General features: G+C 42.2%; 1 protein-coding gene across 3 annotated transcripts in view; it reads right to left on the reverse strand.

The window, feature by feature from the left end:
• ZFYVE26 (zinc finger FYVE-type containing 26) overlaps positions 1-15,883 on the reverse strand; it is a 60,653-nt gene that overhangs the window by 27,687 nt on the left and 17,083 nt on the right. For 2 of the 3 annotated variants that reach the window (XM_063088899.1, XM_063088902.1), the window contains exons 13-25: positions 15,714-15,782; positions 15,143-15,294; positions 13,100-13,301; positions 11,853-12,116; positions 9,458-9,577; positions 9,199-9,363; positions 8,436-8,654; positions 7,708-7,810; positions 6,127-6,872; positions 4,618-4,814; positions 3,510-3,614; positions 1,895-2,017; positions 1,328-1,504 (exon numbers count right to left, since the gene is read on the reverse strand). In XM_063088899.1, coding sequence (XP_062944969.1) covers positions 1,328-1,504; positions 1,895-2,017; positions 3,510-3,614; positions 4,618-4,814; positions 6,127-6,872; positions 7,708-7,810; positions 8,436-8,654; positions 9,199-9,363; positions 9,458-9,577; positions 11,853-12,116; positions 13,100-13,301; positions 15,143-15,294; positions 15,714-15,782 — 2,642 coding nt within the window. The remainder of the gene's footprint in view (positions 1-1,327; positions 1,505-1,894; positions 2,018-3,509; positions 3,615-4,617; positions 4,815-6,126; positions 6,873-7,707; positions 7,811-8,435; positions 8,655-9,198; positions 9,364-9,457; positions 9,578-11,852; positions 12,117-13,099; positions 13,302-15,142; positions 15,295-15,713; positions 15,783-15,883) is intronic. The other variant, XM_063088900.1, reaches the window with a different exon arrangement.

Genomic DNA, 15,883 nt, shown 5'->3' on the forward strand with positions numbered 1-15,883 from the left:
AACTCCCTTTAGAGGTCACGATCACTAGGCTTGAAATATGTTCACTGGTTCTACTCATTGCCAATTTTCGGACTTTTCCCAGTTTACCCCAGTACAGTGCATCAAAAAGGAAAAAAAAAGGTATATATTCTTTAGTAACATTTTATGTAGTTTAACTCTTAGCAAGTGGGCCAGTGGTTATATTCATGGCTTCCTTAGCACTGGTTCTGTTTATGAGGCAGTATATACAAATGTCAATCAGAATAATTAGAAGAATGTTATCTCCATCTCTCCCCAAACTCTCTTTCTTTTTTTTTTTTTTTTTTTTTTTTTTGTCTTTTTCGTGACCAGCACTCAGCCAGTGAGTGCACTGGCCATTCCTATATGGGATCCGAACCCGCGGCGGGAGCGTCGCCGCGCTCCCAGCGCAGCACTCTACCAAGTGCGCCACAGGCTCGGCCCCCCAAACTCTCTTTCACTGGATTACTTTAGCCCATAATTTCTTCTATCAATGTCTTCAAGGTTATACATCAAAGGTATATCTAATTATCTCGACAAATAACCCTTTCCCATTAGCACAGACTAGTTTACCAAGCAGTAATTCTACTTTTTTTTTTTTTTTGTCTTTTTCGTGACCGGCACTCAGCCAGTGAGTGCACCGGCCATTCCTATATAGGATCCGAACCCGCGGCGGGAGCGTCGCGCGCTCCCAGCGCCGCACTCTCCCGCGTGCGCCACGGGCTCGGCCCCCAAGCAGTAATTCTAAATCCCCACATCAGAACATCAGAATCTCTTTGGAAAATATCCAGGTTTTATCCTAAGACATTCAGTTTTAATTGATCTGGGGTGGAGGTCAACCACTGGTATTTTTTAAAAGTTGAGGTGATTTTAATATATGGTCAGAATTGAAAAGCATCAATACAGCAGACTCCAAGGAGAAAGCCTGAAGACAAATTAAGAGGACCAGGCAAACTTCGCTTTGGAGGCAGGGCAGTAATAGAATGACAAGTTCTAGAAGATGCAACTAAGATATGGTGGGCCAGTAAGGTGAAGATGTTACATAGCACAGGCCAAGGATGAAAGTGCACGACAGAAGAGCCACGGAAAGAGCAAGTTCTTTTTTTTTTTTTTTTTTTTCTTTTTCGTGACCGGCACTCAGCCAGTGAGTGTACCGGCCATTCCTATATAGGATCCGAACCCGCGGCCGCTGGGAGCGTCGCTGCGCTCCCAGCGCAGCACCCTCCCGAGTGCGCCACAGGCTCGGCTCAAAGAGCAAGTTCTGAAGTGGGAGTGAGGCCAGCCTCTCTCCCTCAGGCATGCTTTCCCAACACCCTCTTTTCCTTCTCACCTTGGATCCCACGTACAGCGCCTGGATTTCACGGTGTCGGGCAGCATTCAGTTCTCCATAGAAGTGGGTGGTGAGGTAGTTGGCCAAGAAATGAGAAGTGGCCAAACTAGGGTGCTGGTCGAGGGATTGCTCTGTGACTTCAAGGCACATGGTGGGGTCAGGGATTCTTTGCAGGAGCTATTCCAGAAGAAGGGTAGAGGAGAAAGTTGAGGCCTGTTGAAGAATTCTTAGGCCTGTCTTGTTTTGTTTGAGAAAGGAATATTTAGGTTTATTCATTTTGGACTAACTCTTTCTCTACACTCATTTTTATTAATTTTGGATTAACCCTTTCTCTGCATTCATTTTTCACCACCCCTGTAGCTTTACCAATGTGCCATGGCTTTGCCAGGACCAGAATTCAGCAGATTTCTGATACCCAATGGAGGGCTAGGCACCTTCTGCTCAGGATGACCATAAGGGCTCCTGAAGGAGCACATACTTTGCATCGAATGTGGCATGAAAAAAGCCATCTGATTTGACTAACCTTGTCCCTCCTTCAAAGAAAAATGGGAAGAATCACAGGCTTACTTGCAGAGCTTTTTCATGATCTCTTCTTTCCAGAAGGTAGAGAAGATGCTTTCCATGTAGGCTGATCAAATGTTCTCTTGGAATAGGGTATAGACAGCCCCATTCCTCACACAGCCTATACTCCTAGAAGGAAACACACACATCTTCAATTCCTTTAAATCACTGACCTTGTCACTCATTCAAATTTTGCCTGATTTTTCTCGGGAGTCTTGAGTCTGCTAAGCCCCAGGAATAATTTGGTAAGTGCTGATGGAAACTTCACTATGGGATCTAAGTGAGATCATAAACTCAAAGGACTGGGGTGGCAAAGTTAGTTATGAAAATGATTGAAGCAGGCTGTTAATATCATTTTCCTCTTAGTAGATGATATAGGGTGACCAACACTTGACATGAGCCCTGGGGAGATACTAAGGCAGTGGGAAAGACTGAGAAGACACTCTTCAAAGGAGATAGCACCTACATAGCTCTGATTGTTGCCATATGAAGGTATGTTGTCAGATTTTTAAAAATTAAAAAAACTTAAAAAAAATTAATAAATTTCCCTATTTAAAAATTCTGGCAATGAAATCAATGTGAAGAAATAAAAGTTCTGCAGACCAATACTATATGAGCCAAACTAACATGTTGGGGGTTGGTTTCCATCCATGTCTCCCCTCACTACCCCACCCCCTCCCCAAATTTGTGAGCTCTGTATTAAAGTTTCAGAGAATGGAATTCCCAGGGCTTTGTCCAGATATTCCAATGTGGTGGTGTCTGGAATGCCCTCCCCACAACTGGGGCTGCCTTCTTCAGAATGCTTCCTTGTTTCTCAGGCTATTAGGTGCCCTGACTGTGCTCCCACAATCTGGGCTTACTTCTGTCACTTGGTATATTATATTGCAATCACCTAAGGATGAGTCGCACATCACTCTTCTCTCCAAAATATGGGCCACTCTGGGGTAAGAATTAACCTTAATTATCTTTGTTGCACCAACATATAGCACAGTGACTGGCAAACAACAGGCATTCAATAAATGTTTCCTGAATGAATAAACATTTGAATGAGCATCTACATTTTGAACTATGGTATATTGGCTTCTTAAAAGGTAGATAAAATTCTATTTAGCACTCGAATGGCCAACAAACACATGAAAAGATATTTAAATTCATTAGTAATCATGGAAATGTAAATTAAAACAATGAGATCCTATCCTATTGGCAAAAAGTGAATAGTTTGACAATATAAAAAGGTGGTAAAGATATGAGCAATAGGAACCGGGAGTGGGGGTATAACTGGGACAATAAATTTAAAGAGCAATTTGGTAACATCTTAGTAAAGGTAAGGATGCTCAAGCCTGATGATATAGCAATCCTACTTCTAGGTATACATTCTGTACTAGTGTATGCAGTGTAGAAAAATCTCATGTATGAACATAAAGGTAATAGTACAAAAGTGTTAATTTTATCATTCTCTATACTTATCTGTATGTTGGCAAATTTCACAATAAAAAAAAAGAAAAAAGGTGTTATTTAAAATATGAGGACATTGATACATGAAAAGGGGTCTACACAACCAGCTAAGGAGTTGCAACTGTGAAAGGAGGGTGAAGGGGAATACCACACAGGAAAATGGTACCTGTGCTTCTAGAATCATGTTCATGACAGTTGATGGGTCCTCAACACAGCAGCTCCTCAGGGTCTGCCAGTCACACCACACTGGGGGATCCTGCAAACCCAGAATCTAAGGAAAAACAGTAAAATCCATCAAACACACTGCAGCCTCTCCCTCCATGAACAAGTAAATCATTGGCATGTCCAGGGATGGGTCATTCCTAGCTCTCTGCCCCAAAGTCAGGCTGTCAGAACTTGCCAGGAAAGAGGAGGAAGAGAACAAATGGGGCAGAGAGTGACTAGAGAGGACAGTGATCCTATCTGGGAAGAACGAGCAGGGAGCAAAGACTGAGTGGGAGGCCATTGGGCCTTTCACTCGTGAGGACAATTCTCAGAGGCTCCCACGCTTCGCAGCTTGCTCAACCCTCTGAGGTCACTTGTCCCGTGCTCCTCTATCTCAAAATGCTACCCAAGATATTCATCTGGCTTGAGTGCTCTGGGGATCACCTTTCATGCAGCATTTTAGCTCTGCATGAAAACTGCTGAGGAAGGATAAAAAAAAAAAATCTTTTTCACCTGCCATTTCCACTTTCCCTGGTAGGGCTCTGGAGTCTGTTCTGTTCCAATGACACATGGGAAATTAGCATATATTTTAAACTTGTTGTATAGCTGGGCCTCCCAAATCTGTCTCCCAATTCCTCTTGAGCTTGAATATAACACCTAGCCCACAAGAATATTTCACTTTGGAAATTGTCACTGTCATACATCCTTTTAAAATGGTTCTTTAAATTTAGCTGAAATTTAAAACAATCTTTAAAAAATACATAAGTATAATAAAACATACATAAAGCTCAAATATACATGTGAAGAAGACTTTGTGAACTGTAAGGCACCATTCCCATGTTAATTTTGTTATTTTTATCCTTTTTTGATGCAAACGTATTTAAAATGATAGGAGTAAATAACACAGGAACAAGATAGGAGGCCTCCTCACTATTAACCTAAGAATAGAGCAAAACCCAGATCTACATTTTCTGTTTCTTAAAATCCCCCATCATGTGAGACTAGGCTGGAGTTGGTAAAGTAATAGGGTGAGAAGCCTGTTTCCTTTCTCTTGATGCCAGGGCCCATACCTTCTGATACACCCGCAGCTCTGCCAGCTTCTTCTTCAGCTCACACTTTAGTCCTTCCTGGACACTTGTGTCTGAAATGCAGTAGGCCAGGATCTCCAGGCATGACTCCAGGGGCCACCTGTCCACAAACCGTAGGGCCAGCTGACTTCTCAAAGATGCATCCTTCACTGGAAACAGGTATTGCCAACCTTCTTTGTCTATAAGACAAAAAAGATGCCCAGAGGCAGCAAGCCTGGCACTGGAAGAGTCCAAGAGCCCAGATTACTTCTCAAGAGAAGGGCTTTGTTCACTTTCATAAAACAGGAGCTTGGAGGATCCTTAAGATCCATGTGACCTTAAATAGTTTTTATACTTGGAACCATTATATTATGAGACTGACGCACTGCCTACTGCGCTAAGAGCGTGATTGGAACCATTATATGAAAAGGAAAAATGCTATACCTCTATGTTTCCCTTTATGTAAACCTGATCATAGTTATGAGACTTTCAGAAGGGAGAGGAGGAAGGAAGGAGAAAAGAGAGGAGGAAAAGGAAGGAAGGAGAGATGGAGCTATCTAGGCTTTGGCATGCAGCACATATAGCACTGTTTCAGACTCATCTTGTTAATGGAACTTTAGTTTTCCCTGCAATTTCCACTCTGCCATACATAACTACTTGAAAGTTATTTCAGGTAAACTGGTTTCACTCTCTTGGATATTCTCTGTCATCATTACTTGGTAGATCTCTCCTACACCCATTTCATAGATCTGATCTTGGAAATATGAAAAACAGACTTCAAGTAATCAAGACCACACAGTCAGTAAGTGGATTTCACTACTTCTCAAGGAGGGATTTTCTCCTTTCCAAAGGACAGCCAAGCCTCCTACCCAAAAGCCATTCCCTACAACACGCCTGCCTCTTGCTCTCCCTAGTCAGGTGTTGTACCTCATTGGCATTTCACTCTGGCTACACATCAAATCTCCTGGAGAGCTTTTAAAGGAGGGGTTGTCAAATGGACCCACAAGCTATTTTTTTAAATAAAGTTTTATTAGACTATAGCCATGCTCATTCCTTTGTGTGTTGACTATGGCTGCTTTCATGCTATGATAGCAGAGCTGAGTAGTTATGACCAGGATCATATGGTCTACAAAGTCCTTTACAGAAAAGTTTGCTGACCCCCATTTTAAAGTAAACACCTGCCTGAAACCCATTCTGGGCCTCTGGGGGTGGGGCCTAGATATTTGTAGTTTATAGAATTTCCCAATGATTATGATATTCAGGATTGAGAATATTAGTTATGAGTGCCCGTTCTAAAGTCAGATAGACTTGGCTGTAAGCTCTACTCCACCACTTACCATCCCGGGCAAGTTTCCCAACCTTTCTGAGCCTTGATCTCCTCTCAGTAACATGAAGTTTTGGTGGTACTTTTCTCTAGAATTATTGTGAGGATTAAATGAGACGATATACTCAGTGAATGCTAAATATTATTATTACCACTAGTGAAAGAGGGAGGCATAGCTTTCTGCTCACCACATGCCACAGCACAGCTCAGGACTGCATCCTTTATGCTGCTCAAATCGTCCATATCTCGCCCGTACACTTCAATGAGCTGAAGGGCCCGGGGCCAGTCTCTGGCCACCAGGGATTCCTCAAAGGCCTTGGTCAGCACATCCAGGGCAATCGGAGAATGCAGGCCAAGGAGGACAGTAGAAAGACTGTCCTGACCACAGAGACTTGCTGCCAGACTCTGCACCTGCTCAGAGGACCCTCGTAGTGGCTCCCAGGCAGCCTGGAGAGAGGCCTCAAGCATAGGGAATTGTTCCAGAAGGCGCTCACACTCCCGCGCTACCTGCTCTGCAGTCAGAGGCACTTCCCTGCGGCCACGAAACTCCTTCCATGATAAGCTGGGCTTGGTGATCTTTAAAGCTGGGGAGGCCCCCAGGCAGGCCACCGTAGCCAGTAGCTTTGAGCGGGACTTAAGGAAGGCCAAGGCAGAGGAGGTGAGAGCTGGTGGTAATGAATCCCTTGGGGAGGGCTGGGGTTTTCTCTCCAATGTGGGATTCTTGGCTGGCTGTGGGGAGCTTAGTGTAGAAAGTGGGAGGTCATCCAGGCAGTGGGAGGTATGTTGCTGGGCCAGGATGCCAAGGTGAGTCAGAAGGGATGATGTCTGCTGGCTCTGCTGGGAAGAGCAAAGTGCAAGGGGCTCACAGCAGCAGTTGACGATGACCTGTGGCACACTTAGGTTGAGACCTTCTCGGGCCAGAAGGGCTGCCAGCCTGGAAGGACAGAAGCAGAGGGCATGCAAGGCCTGAATACACTGGCACTATCACCCAATCTCACAATTTATGCTTACACAAGCAAATGTAGATGAAGGCTCTTAACAGTTCCCCTCTTTTTGTAAAAAAAGCACAAAAGGTAGCCCATTAGACACACTGCTCTGCCCCTTGCTTTTTCACTTAATAATATATCTGGGAGATCTATCCATATTCCTCTATAGAGAAGACCCTCGTTAGTTTTTTATAGCTACATAGTATTCCATTATGAGGATGAACCATAACTTAACTAGTCTCCTATTAGTGGACAATGGATTTTTCTGATAAATTTCTATTACATATAAGGCTGTAAGAAAATGATTTTGCACATACATCACTTTTCATGTGTATAATAAAGCTGCAGGATAAATTCTCCAATGTGGATTGCTAGGTCAAAAGGCACATAAATTTGTAACTTTAATAGATATTGACAAATTCTCTTTTGACAGAGACTGTACCAATTTATATCCCATCAGTAGTCTCTGACAATGCTCATTTTCCTACAGCCTAACCAACTATTGTGTTATCAAATTTTTGGATTTTTGCCTATCTATAAGTGAAAATTGATCCATAAACTTCATACCTGCAATATAAATGTTAGAGGTGGCAAGAAAGAGAAAGAAACAAGGCCCGTTGAATTTTAACACAGCTGCATAAGAGTCAATGCAAATTAAGGGGAAAGTCTGGAAGAAATCCCCACTCTCTGTACTGAACCCAAGCACAACCCCACTGAGCCCTTGGTTTCCTTGATGAAATAATCAGGGAGGCCCATGGCTGACACGCAGGGGGTGGCTCCTACCTGTCTGGGGGAACTTGTCTCTCAAGCAGGAGATGTGACACCAGTTGGGAAGAGCTCTCTTGCAGGAGAACAAAGGGATTTCCTACCTTGACCTCCATATGATCTGCAAAGGTAAAGAAAGTGACCTTTGTTTGCACCAATGACTGCAATAGTTCAGAGCCCTATTTCCTAGAACAGTAAATTAGGATGGTGTCAAAATGAAGACAACATTGAGAAGCCTTCTGCTGATTCATTTTTGGTAAAAAGTATTGTCAACATGACCCTGACCACAAGTTTATCTATACCTTAACACTGCTCTAAAGACTTTTCCCGCCAAACTTCAGTGGGAAGGCCAGCCATAGACAGCTCACTCCTAGTCTCTCCAACCTGGCTGAAGTACATGCAGTACTCACTCTTAGGACTCAAGTAAGAATCTGGTACTTATATCAGAGACTTGATTCCTCTGCAGGTCCTCAAATCCGCAACGGAACAAAGGTCTGACAGAAATATTTTTGAGTCACTAATTCCACGAAAACTTATTGAGTATGCCCATGTACTGTACGATTGTACCAGCACAGAGATGAATAAAACAGAGATAAAAGGGAATGAATAAGAGTGGAGGACCTTACAAATCTAGTGTCCTTGACTACTGATGTACCCAGAACCTCTTAATCGAGTATCTTTCCTCCTTCTTGCCCTAAACACTTGCAGGCCAGTCATGATTCCATTTCCTCTTTCTTGCTACTTACCAGGCTCAGAGCTCAAACTCCGAAGGAGAAGTGCAGCAAGCGTCGTGCAGTAACTGAAGAAGGTGCCCACATAGTCAGTCTGTCTGCTGCCTGCTGGGGTCTGTTTGCCCAGGTTCTTCTGGAGGAGCTGAGTCTGAATGTGCACAGGGTGGGCTTCTGCCTCCAGGGCTTTCTGGGCTGCCTGCTCCACTAGGGAAGAGAGTGGAGTATTCCTGGGCTCTGAGAGGAGTTATAGCAGGAGAAGGGACATTGGCTTTAGTCTGTATATCCAGCTTTGAGTCAATTTCTGACCCAGTATGTAAACTGGGTGCATGGGGCTCTATACCGCATGGGGCTCCCTATAGCCTGGGCGCTGCACTTACAAGGCAGATATAAAATCCTAAGTTGGTCACCTGTACAAGTGATTCTCAGCCAGGAAGACCTTTGAGTCTGGAGAAATCAGGGTGTATGTTTTGTTTTTCACTGTAGTGTCTCTGGGTGAAGAGACAGCTTTTATGAAGAGACAGCAATCTTCTGGGAAAGAGTTGATCAATATTCACTCATTAGGAATAAGAAAAATGTTTCAGCAAATGGAGTGTTAACTATCCCTTCAATTGAGAGGTGGGGAAATGGGTGAAGTTATGAGACATGCCCTGGCTAACTAAAGGGTTGGTAGAACCCAGTTCTGGAGACCTAAGCCTCGACTCCAAAGTGTTCCTCTACTCTCAGTTGTTTCCTCTCTCCAGTTCAGCCTCTATCTGTTGCTGAGCAGACAGCCCCCTACCTGGCAGCTCTAGTGCCTCTCTGAGAGACTGAAGGACCTGATCCAGCTGCTGGGAGAGGGTGGCATGGCTGGCAACACAGTCCTCAGTTAGGCTGGGCCAGCACATCTGAAGCAGCTCAGTGATGCTGCAGCGTGGAGGGACTCCTCCCTTTTCTTCTACATTTTCTGTAGAAAGCAAATGAGAAAGAAAAAGTGAAGTCTGCTGCTGACCTAATGATCCAAGTCCAGGAGGGAAGAAAAAGGGAGAAAAGCCATTCACCTGATTTAGTTTGTCCAGCTGACATAGGTGGATAATTGAGAATCTTACTGATTTGCTGAAGAACAACTGGAAAACCTCGAATGCCATCAGCATTGAGGAGCACGTGGTCTAGCCGTCGACCTGGAAATAAAGGAAGAGGGAATGCAGAAAAGATAAGGTACTTTCAGAGACTGATACTTAGTCCTGTATTTACTTATGAAATTTTATCTTCTCCAATATTAAGGAGGAAATATATGCTGCGCCATTTTCGGTGATGACCAGCAAACCTGGCTTATTCCACGACCGAGGTTCCAGGACCACCTCTGGCAAGGTGCCTCAGCTGTCAACAGCAGCAGATTCGTAATCTCTGGCACTCCTGTGAATTGCTATCCCAAGCCAATCTGGTACTTCTTGGGGGTTTGCCTTGGTACTTCCCTTAGCCATGGACTTGATCTCTTTTCTAATTTCTTTAAGTGGTATCTTGACACCCCCAATGGACTAATAACAACTTTATGGACAGAGATTATTTCTTAGACCTCTCTTATACCCCCATATACTTGGGATAATCTGAAAACACAGTAGATACTAAATTAAATTCTAATTGATTGATGTGAAACTGTCTCACCTATTAACAGCTTGAATAATACTTCCTTTCATTTTAGAATATAAATATGAGATGAGGGGGAAGCAAATTATTGGACAAAAACAGCATTGTGTATGCCACAGTATACTTTTTTAGAAGGACTATGTGAACACCAAAGGACATTTTAACTAATAGCTCAGAAGTGACTCGGAGAGGTGTGCAGAAAAGTTAACTTAGCAGGCCTGAGACTGCTAACCTTAGGCCTGCTTGCAAGATTGGCCCCTGGCTGATGTCTGTGGACTTGACTGGTAGTTTCCTGCACTGATATAAAATGTCCCCTAAACGATCAGAGTAGTCACTATGCCTAAATTATTTGTATAATACAGTTTATATTGAATACCAGCTTTCCTTCTGGGAGTCTGAAATTTTGGTATGTGCTAGGCAGGGGGTGCTTTTGTCACCAGCCCCCAGTAAAACCCTTGGGCACTGGGTCTCTAATAAGCTTCCTCCTAGACAAGACTTTGAAAGAGCTGGTCACAACTCATCACTGGAGGAATAAGCATGTCCAGTATGACTCCACAAGGAGAGGACTCTTGGAAGCTTGTGCCTGGTTTCCTCCAGATTTTACCCCTTGAGCCTTTTCCATTTGCTGATTTTGCTTTATATCTTTTTGTTGAAATAAACCTTAGCTGTGAGTATGACTGGATGCTGAGTCCTGTGAGGTCTCCTAAAGAATCATAGAACCTGGGAGGGTCCCGGGGGGGTCCCAAACACAACCTATTCACCATTCCTCCCTCCATATTACTAAGCAAAACAGGCTCCTTTCTCCCACTGCTCAGCCCTTCCAATGTTTGGTGCATGTATCAAGGATGGGTGGAGAGTGGAACTTTGCCTAATTCTGTCTTCACATACCTCTATCTTCATATACATGATTCCTCCAAGAATACCATATACACATTCTGGGACATTATTAATCTCAAAGTATGATCCTCCTTTCAACTGTGATCCACTAAGTTTTCCCTTACACCTGGTTTACAAATTCAAGATGGTTCCAGGTTTTAGATTAAGTGAGGGTCACCCAGGAGGGGGCATGCAGTCTGAAGGCACAAAATCCATACATACCATTTTTGCATTAATTTTTATTTTTAAAAATTTTGGATTAAAATATTATTAATCTTGAACAGTTTTTTTGAGCTCCCTTAAATTTTGTGTCCAAGGTGAATGCCTCACTCATTTACCCTATTCCTAGCACTGTTACTAAAAATTGGTGCAATGAGGAATAGAGGATTAACTGTATAGTTTAAAAGAAGAGGGGATTAAATATGTTGTTTAAAGTTACAAAGGCAATTTAGAGAGAGGCAAAAAGGGGATAGTGTAGTCTGCTGTATCTTTATTAACATGGCATGAAGTCAAAAGGTAACTAAAATGAACAAATCAAGAAATAGCATGTAGGTATTTTACTTAGCAATTAACTAAAAACCCAACTGCCTGTGAGGATGGGGAACTTTTCATTATAAATCCTCCCATAGTAGGTTTTTAAAACATTTACTCTTTGATGACGATGATAATAGCGAAAAGAAAAAAGTCTAGATTCCCCCCATTTGTCATTTTTGGATGTATATTTCTTCCTTTAATTTGTCTATAAACCACAAAATCATTTCCCAAAATAACTGAAGATTGCTGTCTATTAAGAAGGTGAAACTCCCAACAGATTATATGTATGCTATCAGATGTCTCCCTATCCTCCCCTCTGCCAATAACTACTTTCTTCTTGCACAGAAACCCAACGCCTCATTTGAGAATTAAGAGATAAAGCTAAAGAAGCACACTCACCCCGGCTTTCAAGGCTAATGTTCAGATGCCGCTCAGCTGTTTCCAAGAGCTGCTTGCAGGTTTTCCAGAGCTGGCACTGAGAGCAAGCTAGGTCAAATGCAGCCATGGCAGGGGGACTAAGGTCTTCCAGAACCTCTCTCAGGGGAGCAGTGGGCTCCATCAGGGTACTACTTATCCAAAAGTCCTCCTGGAGCGTGGGGATGGGGTCTCCAGAGGTGCTGAGTAGCTTGTCGGTCACATCAGAGATGGAGTAAAATACCATCCCTGGACACCCAGCAGTGGAGTAAAAAGCAAGGGGTTAAAATGATTCTAACTACTACTTTTATTATGAAAAGTAGTTATTTAAAAAGTGTTTGAGGTTCTTCTGTACAGAATACTGTTATTATGTATATTAGCACCATCATGACTGCCTGCTCTTACAGCATCAAAACAATGGCATGAAAAGGAAGGCCAAGAGAAACTCAGAATGGCTCACATGAGGGAGGGCTTCTTCCAAATGGGATCTAAATGTAGGATGACAGGGAATGAGATGTATCTGTGTGTGCTAATCAGAAAAGATCTCTAAAGTACATTGCTGAAAAAGCAAGGTAAACAACAGTATTTGTCATAAGAGCTCATTTATATTAAAATCAAAAAGGATGTGCATATATTCTTTTGAATAAGCTTAGAAAATTTCTGGGAGAATATGGAAGGAGCAATGCGGGATGGTAACTTGATATTCAGAGCCTAGACCAGTAAGAGATGTGAAAAAGTGGGATAAGAGCCCACTTTGAAGAAATAATAAAAAGATAAAATGTTTTGCAGTGCAGCCAAGATTGAGAATTGAGACCAGTGAATCCCAGGCCGTAAATGTTAATAAACTACTTCTTCAATTTATGGAACAGTAAAAAAAAGTACGCTTTATCCCTGACTAATTATATGGGAATGAAGTAAACTCCCAACCATCTCCTGAAGTCTGAGATAGCGGCCATCAAAACACATTGGAAACAGCATTCATGCTCTTCAGTTTAGGTCACATAGGATGAGCTAAAGGAATAGCTCGAGTGGCAGGAACATGAACACTCTGGTCAGGGATGCTGGTGCAGCTAGAAAATTATTCTAAATGTGTCAGGATTGCTGTTTTTCAAGGCAGGTGTCCTGCTTTGGATTTCCGCTCAGCCTCATGAAGAACCTATGACTTGGTGGTTTCTCCCCTTATGCCCACATCCCCCGTCTACCTCACCACCTATGGTGAATGGAAGCCTGACCTGCTGCTGCAGCACTGCCAATGGCCTGTAGAGTTGAGCGGCCACTGCCAGTTCTCCGAATGGTGTTGCCACCCCCGTCTGAGTTCTGGTTTTCAATCTTGTGCTCTACTCGGGCCAGCTCCTGGATCACCTCCTGGTAGCGCTCCATGAACATCAGTTCCCCAGAGCTGGGTGAAGACTTCAGGTCAAATGTGAACATGACCTGTCACAGGAAAGGGAGGAGTGTGGGCTGTGGTGGACCCACTGACGTTGGTGAATGTCTAGAGAGAAGAGATCTTGCCAATCATTAGACTATGGCCCCAAGATGTCAGTTTTGTAGGGTCAGAAGAGTACTGAGAAAAGAGTAGATTAAATATAAATATAACTAATAAAAGTCAGTAAGAAAACCACTAAAGCCCCAGTAGAAAATAGGCAAAATACATATGACTAATACATAAACGAGAAAATGTTTTCCCTTGCCAGTAATCCAGAAATTTAAGTAACAATACCATTTTGTGTCTAGCGCTACAAAGTATAAAAATTAATTCTCAGGATGATGTAGAATTAACTGTCACAACTTTTTTGAAAAGCAGCTTGGCAATCTATAAAGCCTTAAAAATATTTATACCTTTTGACTCAGTAATTTTTATGAGAAACTTTCTTAGGGAAATAATTCAAAAGGCTTGATACGTAAAGGTGATAATCTTGGCACTATTTATTACAACTACTACAAGGTTGAAAATAATCTAGATGTTGAGCAACAGGGAAATGGTTAAACGTGCCTTCTTGATCAGACTATTATAAGGTCATTAAATCAGTTACCAGTTAAATGCTTATACCGTAATGTAAAAAAGGCACTATATAAAGTTTTAGATTCAAAACAATCTCAGCTATATAAAAAACATATATATATCTATCTTGGAAAAATATTGGCCAGAAATATGCTACATCTTTTAATATTGGTTATTCCATACAATAGGATTAAAAGTAATTTTATTTTCTTGTTAATACTTTTTGGTATTTTCTTAAAATATGCACAACTTATTCTGTAACCAGGTTAATAAATAAAGTTTTTATTAAAAAAAAAAAAAATCAAGGCTCAGGGAAAGGAAGAGAAATGAAGGACATTTAGGGGCAAAGCGTCATGGGACTCCCAGATGACTTCCTCTGAATTTGGGTACAAGAAAGGCTGGCGAGGGTCCTGTCCAGAGAATCATAATTATCATTATCATTAAAGGATGGAATCTAAAATGATCAGAAGTTGAGCAAAGATTACTCTATCACCTAAATTTCTTCTAGATTTATTCCTCAACAACTGAACTCACACAAAAGAAAAATTCTGACCTACACGTTAAGGAACCAGCATAAGTGTCATAAATATACCAAGAGAGTTTTAAAAATTAGAAGAGTAGTATTTTATGCTATCAAGTTAGTAGAAGATTCTTGTATTTCTCACAGTGTATACATAATCCTTTAACATTCCCAGAGGTAGGAAAAGCAGGTATTATATTTAACTCTAATTTTTTTTTTGGTGGCTGGCTGGTATGGGGATACAAACCCTTGTATTTAACTCTAATTTTCAAATGAGAATATCAAAGCTCAGAAAGGTTAAGAGTCCTTCTGATTACGACTCCAGTGCTATTTTCCCTATATGACATGAATATTTTAGTTTTCTAGCTCCCTATACTTCTTGCATATTGAACTGACATTCTATTTATTATTGAAAATTATCTACATCATGCTTTTTAACTATATAAAAACACATGTGTGAGAAGGAAAGGAACAAAAATATTTCAAGGTTTTGAAAGGTAGGATTGTGGCAGGATATTTTCTTTTTCATGTTAAAACACTGTTTATATTAAGTACAAACAATTCAATATCTCTAAATCCGCAATGTAGAGGACGGGGCCTGGACACGTGGAATCTCTCTCCTGCTGCTCCTGCTCCTGAGTGGCTCTGGTCACACATGCATCTAACTTTACCTGAGGCCTAGCAGTCCACTGTGAAACAGGGACTGACCTAGCATTCTTCACTATGAAACGGGATGGCCTAAGCTCCCCTTACCTGATGGGCTTCTGCAAAGTTCCCCCGGAGGATACAGGATGCCAGCAGTGACTCAGGTGGGGAGAACATCATGGGGATGACTGAACTCTGAGGTTGGGGCTGCAAATGGGCATCCAGCTCATTCCGTCCAGACACAGCGCTCAGACTTCCCTCTGTTGGGACATGAGAATATGGGGGGCCAGAGAGGCAACAGAAATTGAGGAAAAACTATCCTACTGCCATTTGCCACCAAACTCTTAACTCTTCAAGGTCCTTCTCTAAAAGATCTGTAAATGGGTCTTGATTTTTTTTTTTTAAATGAAGGGCAAACCTATGCCATCATCTTTGAATACAAGATGTGTAAGTACCATCTATCTTCCCTGGGTATTCACCTGTTTCTCTCAGCTGAAGGGTAACTCAATTGAGAGTGAAATAGCCCTTTTCCCAGCTGAAATCTGTTTGGCCATCTGCAGAACAAACCTTCCTGAACATAGATGTGAACTGCTCAGTCCTGGTTTTTACACCATGGTGTACAGCAACTCTGTATCAGAGCAAAGCTGCTGAAGTTGGCAACTGGTTGGGACCCACATACCTGAAGTGCTTGTGCTCAGCTCACTACTTGTACTTTCCAGAGATGGGTTGGACGCTCTTTCCCGGCCATCTAGAGGTATTAGGAAGAACAGAGACAATCAATTATCAACTCCTTGTAGTGTAGAAAGTGCTAAGATGGCTTGAAAGCCAAGATCTGTATAGTTAAGAGTG

The sequence above is a fragment of the Cynocephalus volans genome, chromosome 3, assembly GCF_027409185.1.
Source record: "Cynocephalus volans isolate mCynVol1 chromosome 3, mCynVol1.pri, whole genome shotgun sequence".
NCBI classification, from domain to species: Eukaryota; Metazoa; Chordata; class Mammalia; order Dermoptera; family Cynocephalidae; genus Cynocephalus; species Cynocephalus volans.